Source organism: Leptodactylus fuscus, chromosome 3 (assembly GCF_031893055.1).
Source record: "Leptodactylus fuscus isolate aLepFus1 chromosome 3, aLepFus1.hap2, whole genome shotgun sequence".
Lineage (NCBI taxonomy): Eukaryota > Metazoa > Chordata > Amphibia > Anura > Leptodactylidae > Leptodactylus > Leptodactylus fuscus.
The window spans coordinates 35,283,369-35,298,665 of NC_134267.1; the positions used below are offsets into that span (position 1 = coordinate 35,283,369).

A 15,297-nucleotide genomic window follows, 5' to 3' on the forward strand; every position below is an offset into this window, starting at 1 on the left:
ACTGAAAGGATGGAGCTGTCCCTGGTTGAAAAGATTGTGCTTTCTTCTACGAACTCTGCACTCCATTGTTAAATAGCTGATCGGCAGGATGCTGAGAGTTGGTTCTTAAAATCTAAATTTATTGAAAAATTCTAAGGATGGGGCATGCGTCGTAAAGCCCTTGTATAATATCTTTAACTGCAACACAGCCTAATAACATAGAAATATTCTTCTTTCATTATACGTTCTTAGTTATATAGCTACATGGAGCTAATAGGAAAGTGATTGTTCATTGAATCTGGAGGAGTACACCCCAGCTGTAGTGAGCATGCGCTAGAACTTGGGCGCATGCGCAGTAAAGCTGGAGAAAGAATGTGCAGTTACTGGGGAACTGTGCAGGTGCCAACAGCACCAGAGATGAGTCTAAGTATATAAAACTGGGCATGGGTGGCGTAGCTACAGGTCTACATTGGACACTAAACCCCTTGTGTGTGCTTTATTGTCCCATATGGGCTTGGCAGGTTCCCTTGTAAGCATGCACATTTCCTTTCAAAGGGATCCTATCATTCAAACTCATTTTTTTGTCCCTAACACGTCGGAATCAGCCTTTCGAAAGGCTATTTTTCTCCTACCTTTCGATGTGTTCTCCACACCACCGTTCGTTTTTTGTCGGTATGCAAATGAGTTCTCTCGCAGCACTGGTGGCGTACCTCAGCGCTCAAACAGCACTGGGGCCGTCCCCAATGCTGCGAGAGAACTTTCTCTAGCGCCGCCTTCATCTTCTTCAACAACGGCCTCTTCACGTGTCTTCTTCCAGCGCGCACGAAGGTCAAAATTCAACGCATGCGCAAGTCAGGCCACAGGCAGAGCCGACTTCACATGCGGGCGGCCATTTTTTTGTGGCTGCTTCCGCGAGCAGGCGCAGTACGCTCAGTACTCTATAGAACTACAGGTGCGTACTGCGCATGCTCACGTAAGCAGCCACAAAAAAAATGGCCACCCGCATGTGAAGTCGACTCTGCCCGCCTCCCACTGGCAGAGCTGACTTGCGCATGCGTTGAATTTTGACCCCCTGCACAATTTGTACAATGCTGCAGAATACATTGGCGCTATATAAATAAAATGTCTTATATTACTATTAAAGAGGACCTTTCATCAGATTGGGCACAGGCAGTTCCATATACTGCTGGAAAGCTGACAGTGCGCTGAATTCAGCGCACTGTCGGCTTTCCCGATCTGTGCCCGGTGTAGAGCGCTATCGGTCCCGGTCCCGTAGCGCTTTAGTGTCAGAAGGGCGTTTCTGACACTTAGCCAGGAACGTCCTTCTGCCCAGCAGCGCCTATCGCGCTGTACTGTGTGAGCGGAGAGGAACGTCCCCTCCCTCTGCTCACACAGCTCGTCCATAGACGAGTGTTAAAGGAGCAGGAGGGGGGGGGGGGAGTTCCTCCCCGCTCCACAGTACAGCGCGATAGGCGCCGCGAGGCAGAAGGACGTCCCTGGCTAACTGTCAGAAACGCCCTTCTGACTGTAAAGCCCTATGTTACCGGGACCGATAGCGCTTTACACCGGGCACAGATCGGGAAAGCCGACAGTGCGCTGAATTCAGTGCACTCTCAGCTTTCCAGTAGTATATGGAACTGCCTGTGCCCAATCTGATGAAAGGTCCTCTTTAAAAACTGGTATAATTTATTATTATCCCATTCAAGTAATTGCATTTCCGCAAATAAGCGCTCTTGTAATCCATAGTATATTATATAGATGATTTTTTTTTTGCGTTTGTGCTTTTTTTCATTCTGAAATGTTAACCCAAGATCTTTTCTTTCTTTCTATTTTTTCCCCAGATTGAGTTACTTTTGGGACTTGTTAAAGACCTTCTTTCTGTCGTTCAAAAGAAAGGGAACCTGGAAGGAGATGAACAAGCCATTAACAGACAGACGGCCCTCTACAGCTTAAAGCTGCTCTGCAAGTGCTTTGGGGCTCATAGGCAGCAGGTCTTTGTTCCTGTTCTCAAAGCAGCGGTTGATCTTATATCTGCAGAAGAGCCAGAAGAGAAGAACGTTGTAGGCAGCGCTTTACTGTGCATCGCTGAAATTACCAGCACTATCAAGGCCCATGCCATCGCACAGCTGCCCAGGTATACAGTTATGCCATGTGTTCATCTTTCAAATACAGTTTTTCTTTGCAGACCATGTAAGAATTAGGAGATAGGCGCTGATGGCATTTTTGGCGTGTTTTTACTTTTAGGCTTATGCCAGCGCTCCTCACTACCCTCAAGCATCGGAAGGAGCTGCTCACTAGTGAGATCCATCTCCTGAGCACAGTCACTGCGCTGGAGAAAGTGGTGGAGACTCTCCCGCACTTCCTAAGTCCTTACCTACAAGAGTCATTGCTCCAGGTTAGTGCAGTTGTCTTTCATTTAAATGTATGACTACTAGACTGCCTGTATGGCTTTCCATATGTTGTGTTTAGTCTATAGGATCAATATATGTATGGCACGTATACGTTTTTGCATGTCTTCTAGGTAGAATTAACGTGGTGCGTTTTTCAAGACTGCAGATTCATTTTCGCAGTTTGGGGATAAGATTAAATAGAGTTCACTTAGCTGGGACCGGTTTTCTTTTCCCTTTGCTGCCAAAAATGCTGCGTTTCTACAACATGCGGCCTTAGCCTTAAAGGGGTATTCCCATGCACATAATCATATCTATATTTATAGATAATTAAAAGTTAAACATTTTTCCAATTTATAAGTACCGTATTTTTCGGACTATAAGACGCACCGGACCATAAGACGCACTAAGGTTTTAGAGGAGGAAAATAGGGGAAAAAAAATTTTAAGGAAAAAAAAATTGGTGAAATATTTAATAACCTAATAATATAATATTTCACCAATGTAAATAGAACCGGGGGCTTTCGGACACAGGGATACCAAATGTGTATGTGTTTCACAGTAATGTTTTTGTTTTACATGTATTCTAGGGATATGGGGGTGATTTGAACATATCTATCTAATCTATCTATGTCTGTCTGTCTGTCTGTCTATCTATCTATTCTATCTATCTATTCTATCTATCTATCTATTCTATCTATCTATTCAATCTATCTATCTATTCTATCTATCTATCTATTCTATCTATCTATTCTATCTATCTATCTATCTATCTATCTATCTATCTATCTATCTATCTAATCTCATCCATGGATGGAAAGAGACACCCTGCAGTGGTGTGAAGGAGGTGTGGTTTTCTAAGCAAACTTGAAATCACGCCTCTTTCACCCGTCTGGCTCGTCCCTCCTTCACTGCCTCTCAGATCTGGCTCCTGCAATGAAGCCACACAGACAGGGAAGTAGGGGCGGGCCAGACGGGTGAAGGAGGCGTGGTTTCAAGCTTGCTGAGAAAACCACGCCTCCTCCTCCCGTTTGGCCCGCCCCTCCTTCCCTGTCTGTGTGGCTTCATTGCCAGAGCCAGATCTGAGAGGCAGTGAAGGAGGGACGAGCCAGACGGGAGAAGGAGGCGTGGTTTTCTCGGCAAGCTTGAAACCACGCCTCCTTCACCTGTCTGGCCCGCCCTTACTTCCCTGCCTCTCATATCTCGCTCCTGCAAACACGCGACACAGACAGGGAAGGAGGGGCAGAGCAGGCAGGCACCGTGCTGCTCCCCGTGCTGCTCCTCATAGACGGGACACAGACGCTGCGCACGCTGCATTCGGACTATAAGACGCACACACATTTTCCTCCCATATTGGGAGGAAAAAAAGTGCGTCTTATAGTCCGAAAAATACGGTAATTAAAAATTCTGTAAAGTTTTAAAGATTTTCTCTAACTGATGATTTTCTTATTGTACCTGGGTTATCAGGCAGGAAGACTACATGTATCAGAAGATATTCCGGTCACAATAAAGAAATCATGGCTGATTTTCTGACTTTAGAAAGGTCCTGCATTCATGGTCATATCCATTGGCAACCGATGAAGACAAAAAAAAAAACTATGACCACAAGAGATCTAGAGAAAATCTTTAAAACTCTGCAAAATGTTTATTACTTATATTTGCAAAAATATTTAACTTTTAATTATCTACAAATTTAAAACTAATTATTATTATTATTATTATTTATTTATATAGCACCATTAATTCCATGGTGCTTTACATTTGGGGGTTACATACAGTACACAGAATGTACAGGTAGATATAATACTAACAATGACCGACTGGCACAGTGGGGTAGAGGGCCCTGCCTGCGAGGGCTTACAATCTATGTACATGGGAATACCCCTTTAAAGTTAGACCCAGGAAACAGCACTTTTCACTTCTCCTTTGGAAAGGGGTGAAGTGGTCCCTGTGGTTGGCCCCCTGAAGTCAGAAATGTATCCCCTTACCTTGTGAATAAGGAATAAGTGCTCTTCTTGTGAGTCTGTCACCAAAACCCAGCATATCAACTGAACCCGCCAATAGATAGGTTAGGGTCACCTGAGTTAAATGGCGGTTTTCCCTTGTGAGTCACTGCCTCCATTTGTTAAAGGGGCTCTATCAGCAAAATCATGCTGATAGAGCCCCACATATGCGTGAATAGCCTTTAAAAAGGCTATTCAGGCACCGCTAAAATTATATTAAACTACCCCTCAGTTTTAAAATAATACCCTAAAAAAGAATGTGATCAACTTACCCATCGTGCACGGTGGGCGGTCATTCAGGGTTTGCCGTCTTCTTCAGCCACACCTCCTCTTCCAGCGATGTCCTCGGGTCCCATCTAACTCTCGAACTGACATTGCTAAAAAAATGGCCTGGGCGCATGCGCAGTAGCATGCTGCTTCTACTACGGCTACTTCTTCTGCTACGGCTATGCACGCATATGTGGGGCTCGATCAGCATGATTTTGCTGATAGAGCCCCTTTAAGTAAGGGGGCATTCACATGGAGTAAAGTAGCGCTGATTCTGGCACGATAACTCGCGGCAGAATCAGCGCTGATAAAAAGACTCCAATTGAGTTCAATGGGTTCCGTCTTACGCGCGGAATGGGAGTCTTTTTATCAGCGCTGATTCTGCCGTGAGTTATAGTGCCAGAATCAGAGACACTTTGCTCTGTGTGAATGCCCCCATTATGGTTGTTTTTGTCAAGATGCTAATGAGCTCTTTGGAGCAATGAGGGTGTTGCTCTTGCTCGTAAGAGGTAAGGTCCTTCTTGAGCTAAAGAGCTCATTTCCATCGTAACAAAAACAGCAATGACTTGGCAATGGAGATTCCAATTTACAAGGGGAAAACTACATTGGATCCAGGTGACCCTAACCTACCCGACACTGGAGATATGCTGGGTTCTGGTGAGAGACTCCCTTTAAACCACAAAATTGATTTTGGAAAACTATATATTATTATTATTTTAAATTTAGAAATTTGCACATTTGGAAACAATGGGAAAAATAGGCAAATCTGTTTTCCAGGATGCTGTTCTGTGCTTTTTATCACTGTTAGGCTTGTAGATAAGAGGCTACTAGTGCACAGAAAAACAGCAGCCTTCTTCTCCACCCCTCCCTTCTTCATAGAGTAGATGTGGAGAGGAATCTCAGATAACAGATTTGCATATTTTTCCCATAATCCCCCAGTGGGGCAGAAATGACTTGTAAGTCTCCATTCACCTGTGAAGGGGCACACTCTCCCTAAGGAGTGTTATAATCCCCTAATTTTGAAACAAATCAATGAGCGGCTTTTTCACAACCTGCTTAAAAACATTTTTTTATTAAATAGTTCAGATTTTCTTTGTGCACGGCAATGTGTGAAAGAGTTAAATAAATGTACATGGTATACATGCTGCAGATGACTATTAAATCCCAGTCTTGTGCCGCTCCTGACTTGTGAATTTCGTGGTTACCTAGGTTACACGTCTAGATAAGATTGCTGTCAAAGTCGGACCCACGTCGCCGCTTTGTGTCAGGGTGACAGCACTGAAAACAACTTTAGCAACAAAACTAGAAGCCAGAGTTCTTCTCCCGGTTGTCACCAAATGCTATTGTCATCTTCTGGACACGCAGCAGGTAATGTGACTGTTCCCTTTCCCTGTGTTATTATCCATACTTCACTTACCTCCATAAACAGCGGGCTGGATAGAAATGGAATTATTTTCTGCTCTCGCCGCCGCCCTCGGGTTCGCAACGTTCTGTATTCATCATCATGTATTTGTTCTGTGTTTAGCACTTTTACTGTTCTTTTATAGCGGGGCTTAGTCTGCCCTATATAAAGTGTTCGGCACTTCTGGATTGTTTACTGCCGACTGTGTAGGAATTTGCCACTGGCTTTAGTAGGAATCCATCAATACTAAGATAATAGCGCGTGATTTATGGGAGTGTTATTGTGTGCAATTGTTTTTGCCGAAAATACTCTTAATGTTTGGTATAGATTGTGAGATTAATGAGACTGGGATAGAAATAGAAGAGATGAGGATGAATAGAGCGTCTGAGAAGGGTATTCCAATGATATATTTCCTATAGATTGGTGGGGATCCTGACTGCTGGGATCCCTGCTGATCATGCAAGTACAGGGACCAAATCCTCAGTTGATTTGCAGCAATGGTTGCACATGTGGTTGTTCAGACATAGCTGAGCGCTGTGCTGCCACTCACTTTAGCCGCCCCATAGAGATGAAAAAAATGGCAGTGCGCATCCTCGAATGCTGGGGTGGGAGGGGGTGCCTTGTTTTGATGACCTGTCATAAGTAACATCACTTCAATTAGGATATATTCACCTTTGATCATTATACAGTTCATGGATCTATGTCTTCTTACTCCCCCCTACTCTCTTCATAGACTAATACATAGAAAGTAACTCCAATTGAAAAGTGAAGGAAACCTATTTCCCTTAAAGGGATTCTACCATTAAAACCTCTTTTTTTGTGGCTAAGACGTCGGAATAGCCTTTAGAAAGGCTATTTGTCTCTTACCTTTAGATGTGATCTCTGCCGCGCCGTTCCTTAGAAATACTGGTTTTTAGCGGTATGTAAATTAGTTCTCTCACAGCGATGGGGGCGACCCCACTGCTGCTCGAGAACATGATCCTGCGACGCCTCTATCTTCGGCTGGATCCTCCCCTTCTCTGTTGTCTTCCTCCTGCGTCACTTCCGATGCCTGCGCAGTTGGCTCTGCCAGTGAGACACCAGCAGAGCCGAGTGCGAATGCCGTCCGGCAGCCATTTTTGGGAGGCCGCTCCTGCATTGAACTACAAGAGCTGCCTCCCAAAAATTCCTGCTGGCCGGCATGCGCAGTCGGCTCTACTAGTGTCTCACTGGCAGACCCAACTGCGCAGGCGTCGGAGGTGACGCAGGACGAAGACGACAAAGAAGGGGAGGATCCAGTCGAAGATCGAGGCGTCGCAGAGAACTAATTTGCATACCAGTAAAAACCGGTATTTCTAAGGAACGGCATGGCGGAGACCAAGTCTAAAGGTAAGAGACAAATGGCCTTTCTAAAGGCTATTCTGACGTCTTATCCACAAAAAAGAGGTTTTAATGGTAGAATCCCTTTAATAAGATATATTACAAAGTTTCTTATATTCACCTGCACTAGTCACTTATGCAATCTGTTTGTGATCGGAGATACGCTTTGAAGACGATCTGTCACCAAATAGAAAATGCTTAATAACTTATATCATGTGATTTTCACATAGTTGCTGCACTCTTTTTGATGCTTTTTAATACTGCTAGGGTTGTAGATAAGAAGCCAATAGTGCACAGAATAAAGCAATAAATCATTTGACCGGCAAACAGCAGCCTTCTTCTTCATAGAGAAGATATGGAGAGGGATTTCAGATAAAGAGGAGAAGAGCAGTCTATTGAGTAGTGAAGGAAACAGATCTCCTTAAGTTATATAACAAAGTTTCTTATATCCGCCTGTACTATTCATTTATGAAATCTTGTTTAGAACTAGAGGTTAAGCTTTAAGCTACAGTCCGCTGTTATCGTACTAGAGCTGTATTCACAATTCTGCTGGCTTTTTGTCGGATATCACTGTAATATTTTATGCTCGAAAATATCAGCCAATTGATGGTTGATCACTGATGCTCCTTTTGACTTGAAAACCCCTGTATAAAGGGTGTGATACCTATAAAGAGTCACGTGTCCAGCTCCAATCTCCTGCAAGACTTTACAGGAGTCTGGGACCTGCCACATGACTCTTCATAGGATTGTATTATGGTATTTCAAATCATTTTTGGCCATAGTTCACAGAATTTCATTCATCTCACCAATTCTGCTCGAACATGGCCCAGTACAAGGTAGCGCTTAGATCATCTCACTGTACATTTCTTCTTAAAGCCAAACTTTTATTGAGTATATGTTTTACATTTAGCAAAAATGCATTGGATCCCTAATGGACATACTAAGGGAACATATTCCTACAATGGATAAACTGCAACTGTCGTCCCATCAGTCTGAACTGACCACATTCTTCCTCAAAGCCCTGGATTACAGAGCAGAACATACTGAGGTAAGTACGGGATGGAGAGCTTAACCACTTTCTGCCTATGATGTACTATTAGGTCCGGGGTGGGTATCTGTTCATGTAGACTGCCATACTATAATAACAGAAGGATGGCAACGTACAGCTGACAGCCACTGCAAGCAGCGATAACCCCTTGGATGCCTCAGTCAGTAGGTGTACTGTACTGATACAGGCTGAGTCTACTGGTATACTGTCGGCCTTACAATGAATAGTGTGGAAGTTTTACAGTAGGGGCCCTAGTGTTTAAAGCCCATTATATACTGCTAGAAAGCTGACAGAGCGCTGAATTCGGCTTTTTCGTTCTGTGCACCCGGTGAAGAGCTATCGGTGCCGGTACCGTAGCTCTTCAGTGTAAGAAGGATGTTTCTGACAGTCTGTGAGGAACGCCCCTCCTGATAATAGAGTCCATAGTGATGTACTGTCAGAGGGGGCCATTTCTTACCACCCAGCCATGATGCCGAGCGGTGAGGAACGCCTCCCCTACTCCTGATAGTTTTCTCGTCCATAGACTAATACCGGGGAGCGTTTCTCACCATTCAGCTTCATGGTTGGGCGACCAATGAATATGAGGTTGCATGGTCTGTGAAGCAGAACAGGCGCTCAGGTAGTGCGTCTACTGATCTATGGGGGCCCCAAGTGCCATACTCCAATGGACCTTCACTTTAAAAATCCTCGAAAAAGAATATAAATAAAGCCACACACTTTTCTAATAAAAAAAAGTAGGTATATTTGCGATCAACACATCCGTAACGAACCTTAGTATAAAGATAATGAATTATTTATCCCACATGGTAATGTAATATTAGCTGACACATACTGGGGAAAAAAAATCATCAAATGGCAATAATGGAATGGAATATGGAATAATTTTTCACTATTTTTCTTGTAATTTACAGAGTGATCTAGAAGATGTGGGCGTCACGGAAGGCCATATCATTAACTGTTTCCTTATCATGGTCATGAAGCTTTCAGAAGCCACTTTCAGGCCGCTTTTCTTTAAGGTAAGACTTGGTTTCGTCTGGGTGCTTCGGATTCTTCCTGTAACTCAAACATCGTTAAAGAGGATCTGTCATGTCTGACATCAGCGGTATTATATACCGCCAGAAAGCTGTGTGCAGAATTCAGTACCCAGTGACTTCCGTTGGAAATTTCAGAAATTGGAGTGACTGATAATCTTTTCACAGTGCTACAGAATATGTTCACGTTCTGCAAACAATAGCAAATAACCTTTTATGTGTTGCTCATGCTCTATTACTTTTGGGTTTTTTCACAGCTTTTCGACTGGTCCAAAACAGAGGGATCCTCCAAGGACCGACTCCTCACCTTCTGCCGCTTGGCTGATAGTATTGCTGACAAGCTGAAGGGACTTTTTACCTTGTTTGCCGGGCACCTTGTTAAGCCTTTTGCCGACATATTGAATCAGACAAATTCAATGAAAACAGGTAGGTTATGGTGTTGTCAGCCTGGCTATGGCTTATTTTCTTGTCAATGTGCCCTATGAGCAGGGAGTAGCTCTAAAGGGGATGTCGGAATTCTTAAAAGTATTCTAAGAGCTGAAAACTAGAAAGCTGGACTCGCCCATCCCTAAACTAGAAAGCTGGACTCGCCCATCCCTAAACTAGAAAGCTGGACTCGCCCATCCCTAAACTAGAAAGCTGGACTCGCCCATCCCTAAACTAGAAAGCTGGACTCGCCCATCCCTAAACTAGAAAGCTGGACTCGCCCATCCCTAAACTAGAAAGTTGTACTCGCCCATCCCTAAACTCCTCTTCTTGATTCCTTTCCTGTCTTTGATGGTATGCTGCACGTGACCACTGGCCCCAGTGTTGATACCTGTGTATATGGCGTAAGGCCGCATCTACAAAATTGGCAGGTACAACCTGGAGCAGCTAGCGGATTTAAGAGGAGGGCAATTTTTTTTTTTTTTTTTTTTTATACTGCTTCCAGGCTGCCCATTGACTTTTTAATCTGGTCCAGGCTTAACACATATACATACATATATACCCTGTTTCCCCGAAAATAAGTCATCCCCCGAAAGTAAGACATAGCAGAGGTTTTGTTGAATTGCCTTATGTAAGGCACCCCCTGAAAGTAAGACATCCCCCAATAATAGTAATCTTTCTGCTCAAATATTGTATGAAGATAAACATTGCAGACGAACACTCTGCGCAATGGGGGGGGGGGGGGTCTGCTCTCCCAGCTCATCCCACAGCATCAGAAACAGTGGATACAACGTGTGGCATCACAGCAGTGGCAGCAGCCGGCTTTCCTGTGCACACGGAGCACCGCACACAGCGTTCAGCCGGCTGCACTGCTTTTCTTCATACAGTCTTTGCGCAGCAAGCACATCTCAACGTAGCACAGTGGTGGCAGCAGCACACAAAAATAAATTAAGACATCCCCTGAAAATAAGACATAGCATATCTATCTATCTACTAGCCCAGTGACACAGGAGTGGGTGAACGAATTAAAAAAAAAAAAAAATTGAAAAAAATATTTTTTTAGTACTTTTTGCTATAAATCAACAAAAAGTTAAAAAAAAAAAAAAAAAGACAAATTTCCCTTTTTTTTATTGTTTTATTTTACATTTTCTCAGATAATAAATGATAAAAATGGAAAAAGAGAAACCCAGAAAAGCCGCAAATTATTTGAATGACCCAAAGGAAAAAAAAATGCTAGCCTGTAGCAGTCCTGTACTGTACCTGTATGTCTTGGTATTTTTTTTTTTTTTTTTTTTTGCTCACATAACCTATTGTGATTTCCCACAGATGAAGAATTTTTCGAATCTGACAATATCGCAAAAAGTTGTCTTCTCCTGGAGTTTGTCCTCAACTGTCTGCAGAAAATCTTCCTGTATGACACCCAGCATTTCCTGAGCAAGGAGAGGGCCGAGGCGTTAATGATGCCCTTAGTGGATCAGGTAGGTGCCTTAGAGATCTGTCTAAAGCTGACGTCGCCTCCTCTCCTGTCCTACGAGATAGTTTTGCTCTGCGGAAAATGAATACAAGTGCCAGACTCCGTGACTTATGTTTGATGAGCTAAATAATTCTCTTTTATTAGATTGAAAATTTACTTGGAGGAGATGACAAGTACCAGGCGAGAGTGAGCCAGAACCTGGTTCCTTGCATTGCTCAGTTCTCAGTTGCTATGGCGGACGACTCCCTGTGGAAACCACTCAACTACCAGATACTTCTAAAGATGCGCCACTCGTCTCCTAAGGTGAGAAACACTTAGTATGGAAATCTGTATGGAAATGCTCCAGGAGGATCACAGAGCTGGAGGGATGTGCGGCACAGTAGTGATAATAGGTAGAAGAGAATCGTATAATGTCATGGGAAGCGTCGGGTAGCATCTGTGAGTTTTACATAAGGTTTTTGAATGAGGTTTTGGGGTGGATTTCAAGAAGGATCTGACCAGACTTTTCCGCCTATCAATGCCTGGACACAGGCGTTTTTCTTGATCCCTGACTTTGCTGAGACCACTACTGCAACATGTATCATCTGTTTTTAGGTTCGCTTTGCTGCACTGCTTGTCCTGGTCGACCTAGTGGAAAAGCTCAGGGAAAACTACATGGTCCTACTGCCAGAGTCCATCCCATTCCTGGCAGAACTTATGGAAGGTATGTTGTTGTGCCCTGTTATAGAAGCTCACATATACACATGTAGCAGAGTTATCCTGAACGCCTGCAAATGGTTAAACAGAAGACAACAAAAAAAATCAATGAAAAGTCATTGTAAATTAAGTTTCCATTGTAAATACAAATGTAAATAATGTATTTCTTATTGAGGATCGCTACTCCATTCATCCTTTTATTCCCTATGCAGATGAGCAGGAAAGTGTTTTAGGGGCTTTGCTTTCCATCAATGGGCTTCACTATCTGCTGCTGCTAATGGCTGCTCAGCTCCGGTCTGTGCATGTCTGATGATGACACATTGCACCCGGAAGTGAAGGAGGAAGGGGGTTTGCTGTCCCCCAGGAAATCCGCTGTTTGAAGATTCTGTAGCGTGTGTGCGTGCGTGCATACTGCGGCCTCTTCATTTGTCATACATTTGTACAATGAATGTGCTTGGTATCGCAGCTCAGTCTATTCATTTGAATGGGACTGAGCTGCGATCAAGCCATGTGACTGATCAGTGTAGCACTCAGGGAGCGCTGCTTCATACAGCTGATCCACTGGGATCTCGGGTATTAGACCCTCACTGATCTTCAGTTGTTGACCTATCCTATGGTCTCAAGTCCCGTTACACAAACTTTCAAATTTATAATATTAGTAGGCTATAGGCTATGTCTTATCTGGGCCATGACTTGATATTACCAGGTTATTTCTTTCATTTTTGGTCACCTGTTGTTGATTTATTGTTTCGTCCAGTTTTTCACCACAACCGTTTAGGGGGCGTTCACACTTGCACCCGTATCCGCCCGCCATGTCTGCGTCTTATTCCCCAGAGACCTGGCGGGCAGACAGAGGCGCAAGTGTGAACGCCCTCTAAGTCATCGGTACCATCAGTTGTTGTCTTACTGTATAGCTTTCCCATTCCTAGCTTCTCCTTCACTTTGTACATGGCCTGTCAGTGTCTGATCAGATCTCGTGTCTTCCTGTATCTAGATGACTGTGAAGAGGTGGAGCAGCAGTGCCAGAAAACAATCAAGCAGCTGGAGACTATTCTGGGAGAATCGCTGCAGAGCTATTTCTAAGAGGCCTTCATTCATATCTGGCCCGGACTGAATTGAGCTAATCCAGAAAATTCTAAAGCTTCTTTGTAAATGAGAAACCATTAGAAGACTGATTGACATGTCATTAAAATTGTGACACATGACCTGAGCCTTGCACAGAGGGATGTCCATGTTGACAACACATGAGTCAGAGCTGAAAGAAGTCTCCTAGTATAAAATCCAGCAACATATACCACCCTGATTTTAGAATGTTCTCGGCCATTTTGGTGATTTTATGGTTGCGCATACTTTGGGGCTGTGGCGTTGGTAGGCCAAACCACCGAATCGGACTCTGAGCCCAACTCTGACCTTTAATAAATGGCGGACAGCCAAGGTCAGACCGAACCAGTGAAAGAAGAATTCTGGAATAAAACTGATTCAATTCCTATGCAAGTAACTATGTAACACATTGTATTATACAATATCAATAATTGTATAATATGTAATAATTTGCATTGGTAATTGTTATCCCAAAACCGGCCCCGACTCCACAACCCTAGTGTTTATCATGTATGTAGCTGATATACTTGTGTGCCTTTGCAGCTTTGACGTCCTTCGCTAAAGTTATATTTGTATGATACATTTTGTATACAGATATTTTATAAAGAAAACTGCTTAAATGTCTGAGATGAATGACTGTGTCCTCTGAATAGCTTTATCTCCTTCCTACATCTCTTATCTTGTGAATTCATATAGCAAATGTCAGATAAAAGCTAAACTCATGTTTTAACTCCTCTTATATCTGCTGACAGATGTATACATTTATAAAATGTGTATAACTTCTGTGCAGTCTGTTCCTGGATTGCTCACTAACCCCACATTGGTAGGTCACCTATGGTGGGCTATTCTGATGTCATAGGCATTGGGCTGCTGGCCCTTTAGGAATAGATTTTCTGTTCGGGGCTGTTGCTATTAATGCTGTGCATTAGATAGACTCTCTTTAAAGGTTTTTACTATGTAATGGCACCTTGGAATAGCTTTTAAAAAGGCCATTCTACTCCTACCTTCTGTTATTTTCTTCTTCCCGCTGTTTCTGATTAAAATCCTTTTCTTCTGTTAAGATAATTACGATCACGGAGCGTTGGAGGCGTTCCCCCTGTGCTCCAAGCACCCCCGCATTATAACTTTCCACCGCCATGGACCGGTATGCTCAGTATGCACCGTTCACCAAAGAACTACATGAGCATACTGCACAGGTGCTCCGCAAAATGGCAACCCAGGCATGCGCAGTCGAGTCTGCCCAAATTCGAAGTGGCAGAGCCAATTGCGCATGCACAAGATTTGACATCTGTAAAGCGCTGCGTCAGACGCCTGTGAAAGGCAGGAGATCCAGAGAAGAGGCAGAGGACAGTGAACACAGAGCTAAGGAGCGGTGGAAGGTTATAATGCGCAAGGGGTGTGGGGGTGCTTGGAGCACAGGAGGAATGCCCCCCCCCCACACACACACACACACACACAGTGCTCCGAGATCACAGATAGAAGAAACTAATTTAATCAGAAACCGTGAAGAAAAGAAAAGAATGGAAGATAGGAGTACAATAGTCAATGTGGCATTAGTTAAAAAGGCGTTTTTCTAAAGATAGACTCTAGAGATGAGCGAGTACTCTTCGAAACGGCCGTTTTTAGAATAGCACGCACCCATAGGATTGAATGGAAGCGGCCGACTTTGCCGGCGGCCGGCTGCTTAACCCCCTGCATCCATTCATTCCTATGGGTGCATGCTATTCGAAACAGGAGTTTCAAATAGTACTCGCTCATCTCTAATAGACTCCATTTAAAGACAGTGTATAGTCTATAAAGGCTCCATTTAGCTTCTGAAAAATGTGTTTTTTTAAAATATAAATATGATAAATAATAGTGCGGTGTGGGGGCAATAACATACAATTGTGGCAGCAAACTGATAAAGCAATGCAGAGATAATCATCATGCAATGGATATAAAGCAGCCTGCAAGTGCATCAGGGGCCTGATATACCAGATATACCTACACATAGTCATGATGCAGACAGAAACTGGAACTATCAGTCAGTGCCTACAGGGAGACGTTGGGCAGTGATTGCAGAGAAGGGACAGAACCTTTAGGCCCCGTTCACACGGGGCACGGAATGGCAGATTTTGGTCCTGAT

The 15,297-nt window shown here is 43.7% G+C and overlaps 1 protein-coding gene across 1 annotated transcript in view; it reads left to right on the plus strand.

The window, feature by feature from the left end:
- The window catches only part of HEATR1 (HEAT repeat containing 1), a 46,100-nt gene extending 32,308 nt beyond the window's left edge, over window positions 1–13,792 (plus strand). The window contains exons 35-44 of the mRNA XM_075267456.1: window positions 1,821–2,113; window positions 2,224–2,374; window positions 5,845–6,003; window positions 8,307–8,444; window positions 9,356–9,460; window positions 9,733–9,901; window positions 11,228–11,379; window positions 11,520–11,678; window positions 11,970–12,078; window positions 13,066–13,792. Coding sequence (XP_075123557.1) covers window positions 1,821–2,113; window positions 2,224–2,374; window positions 5,845–6,003; window positions 8,307–8,444; window positions 9,356–9,460; window positions 9,733–9,901; window positions 11,228–11,379; window positions 11,520–11,678; window positions 11,970–12,078; window positions 13,066–13,154 — 1,524 coding nt within the window. The 3' untranslated portion in view covers window positions 13,155–13,792. The remainder of the gene's footprint in view (window positions 1–1,820; window positions 2,114–2,223; window positions 2,375–5,844; window positions 6,004–8,306; window positions 8,445–9,355; window positions 9,461–9,732; window positions 9,902–11,227; window positions 11,380–11,519; window positions 11,679–11,969; window positions 12,079–13,065) is intronic.
- Window positions 13,793–15,297: the final 1,505 nt, after the last annotated feature.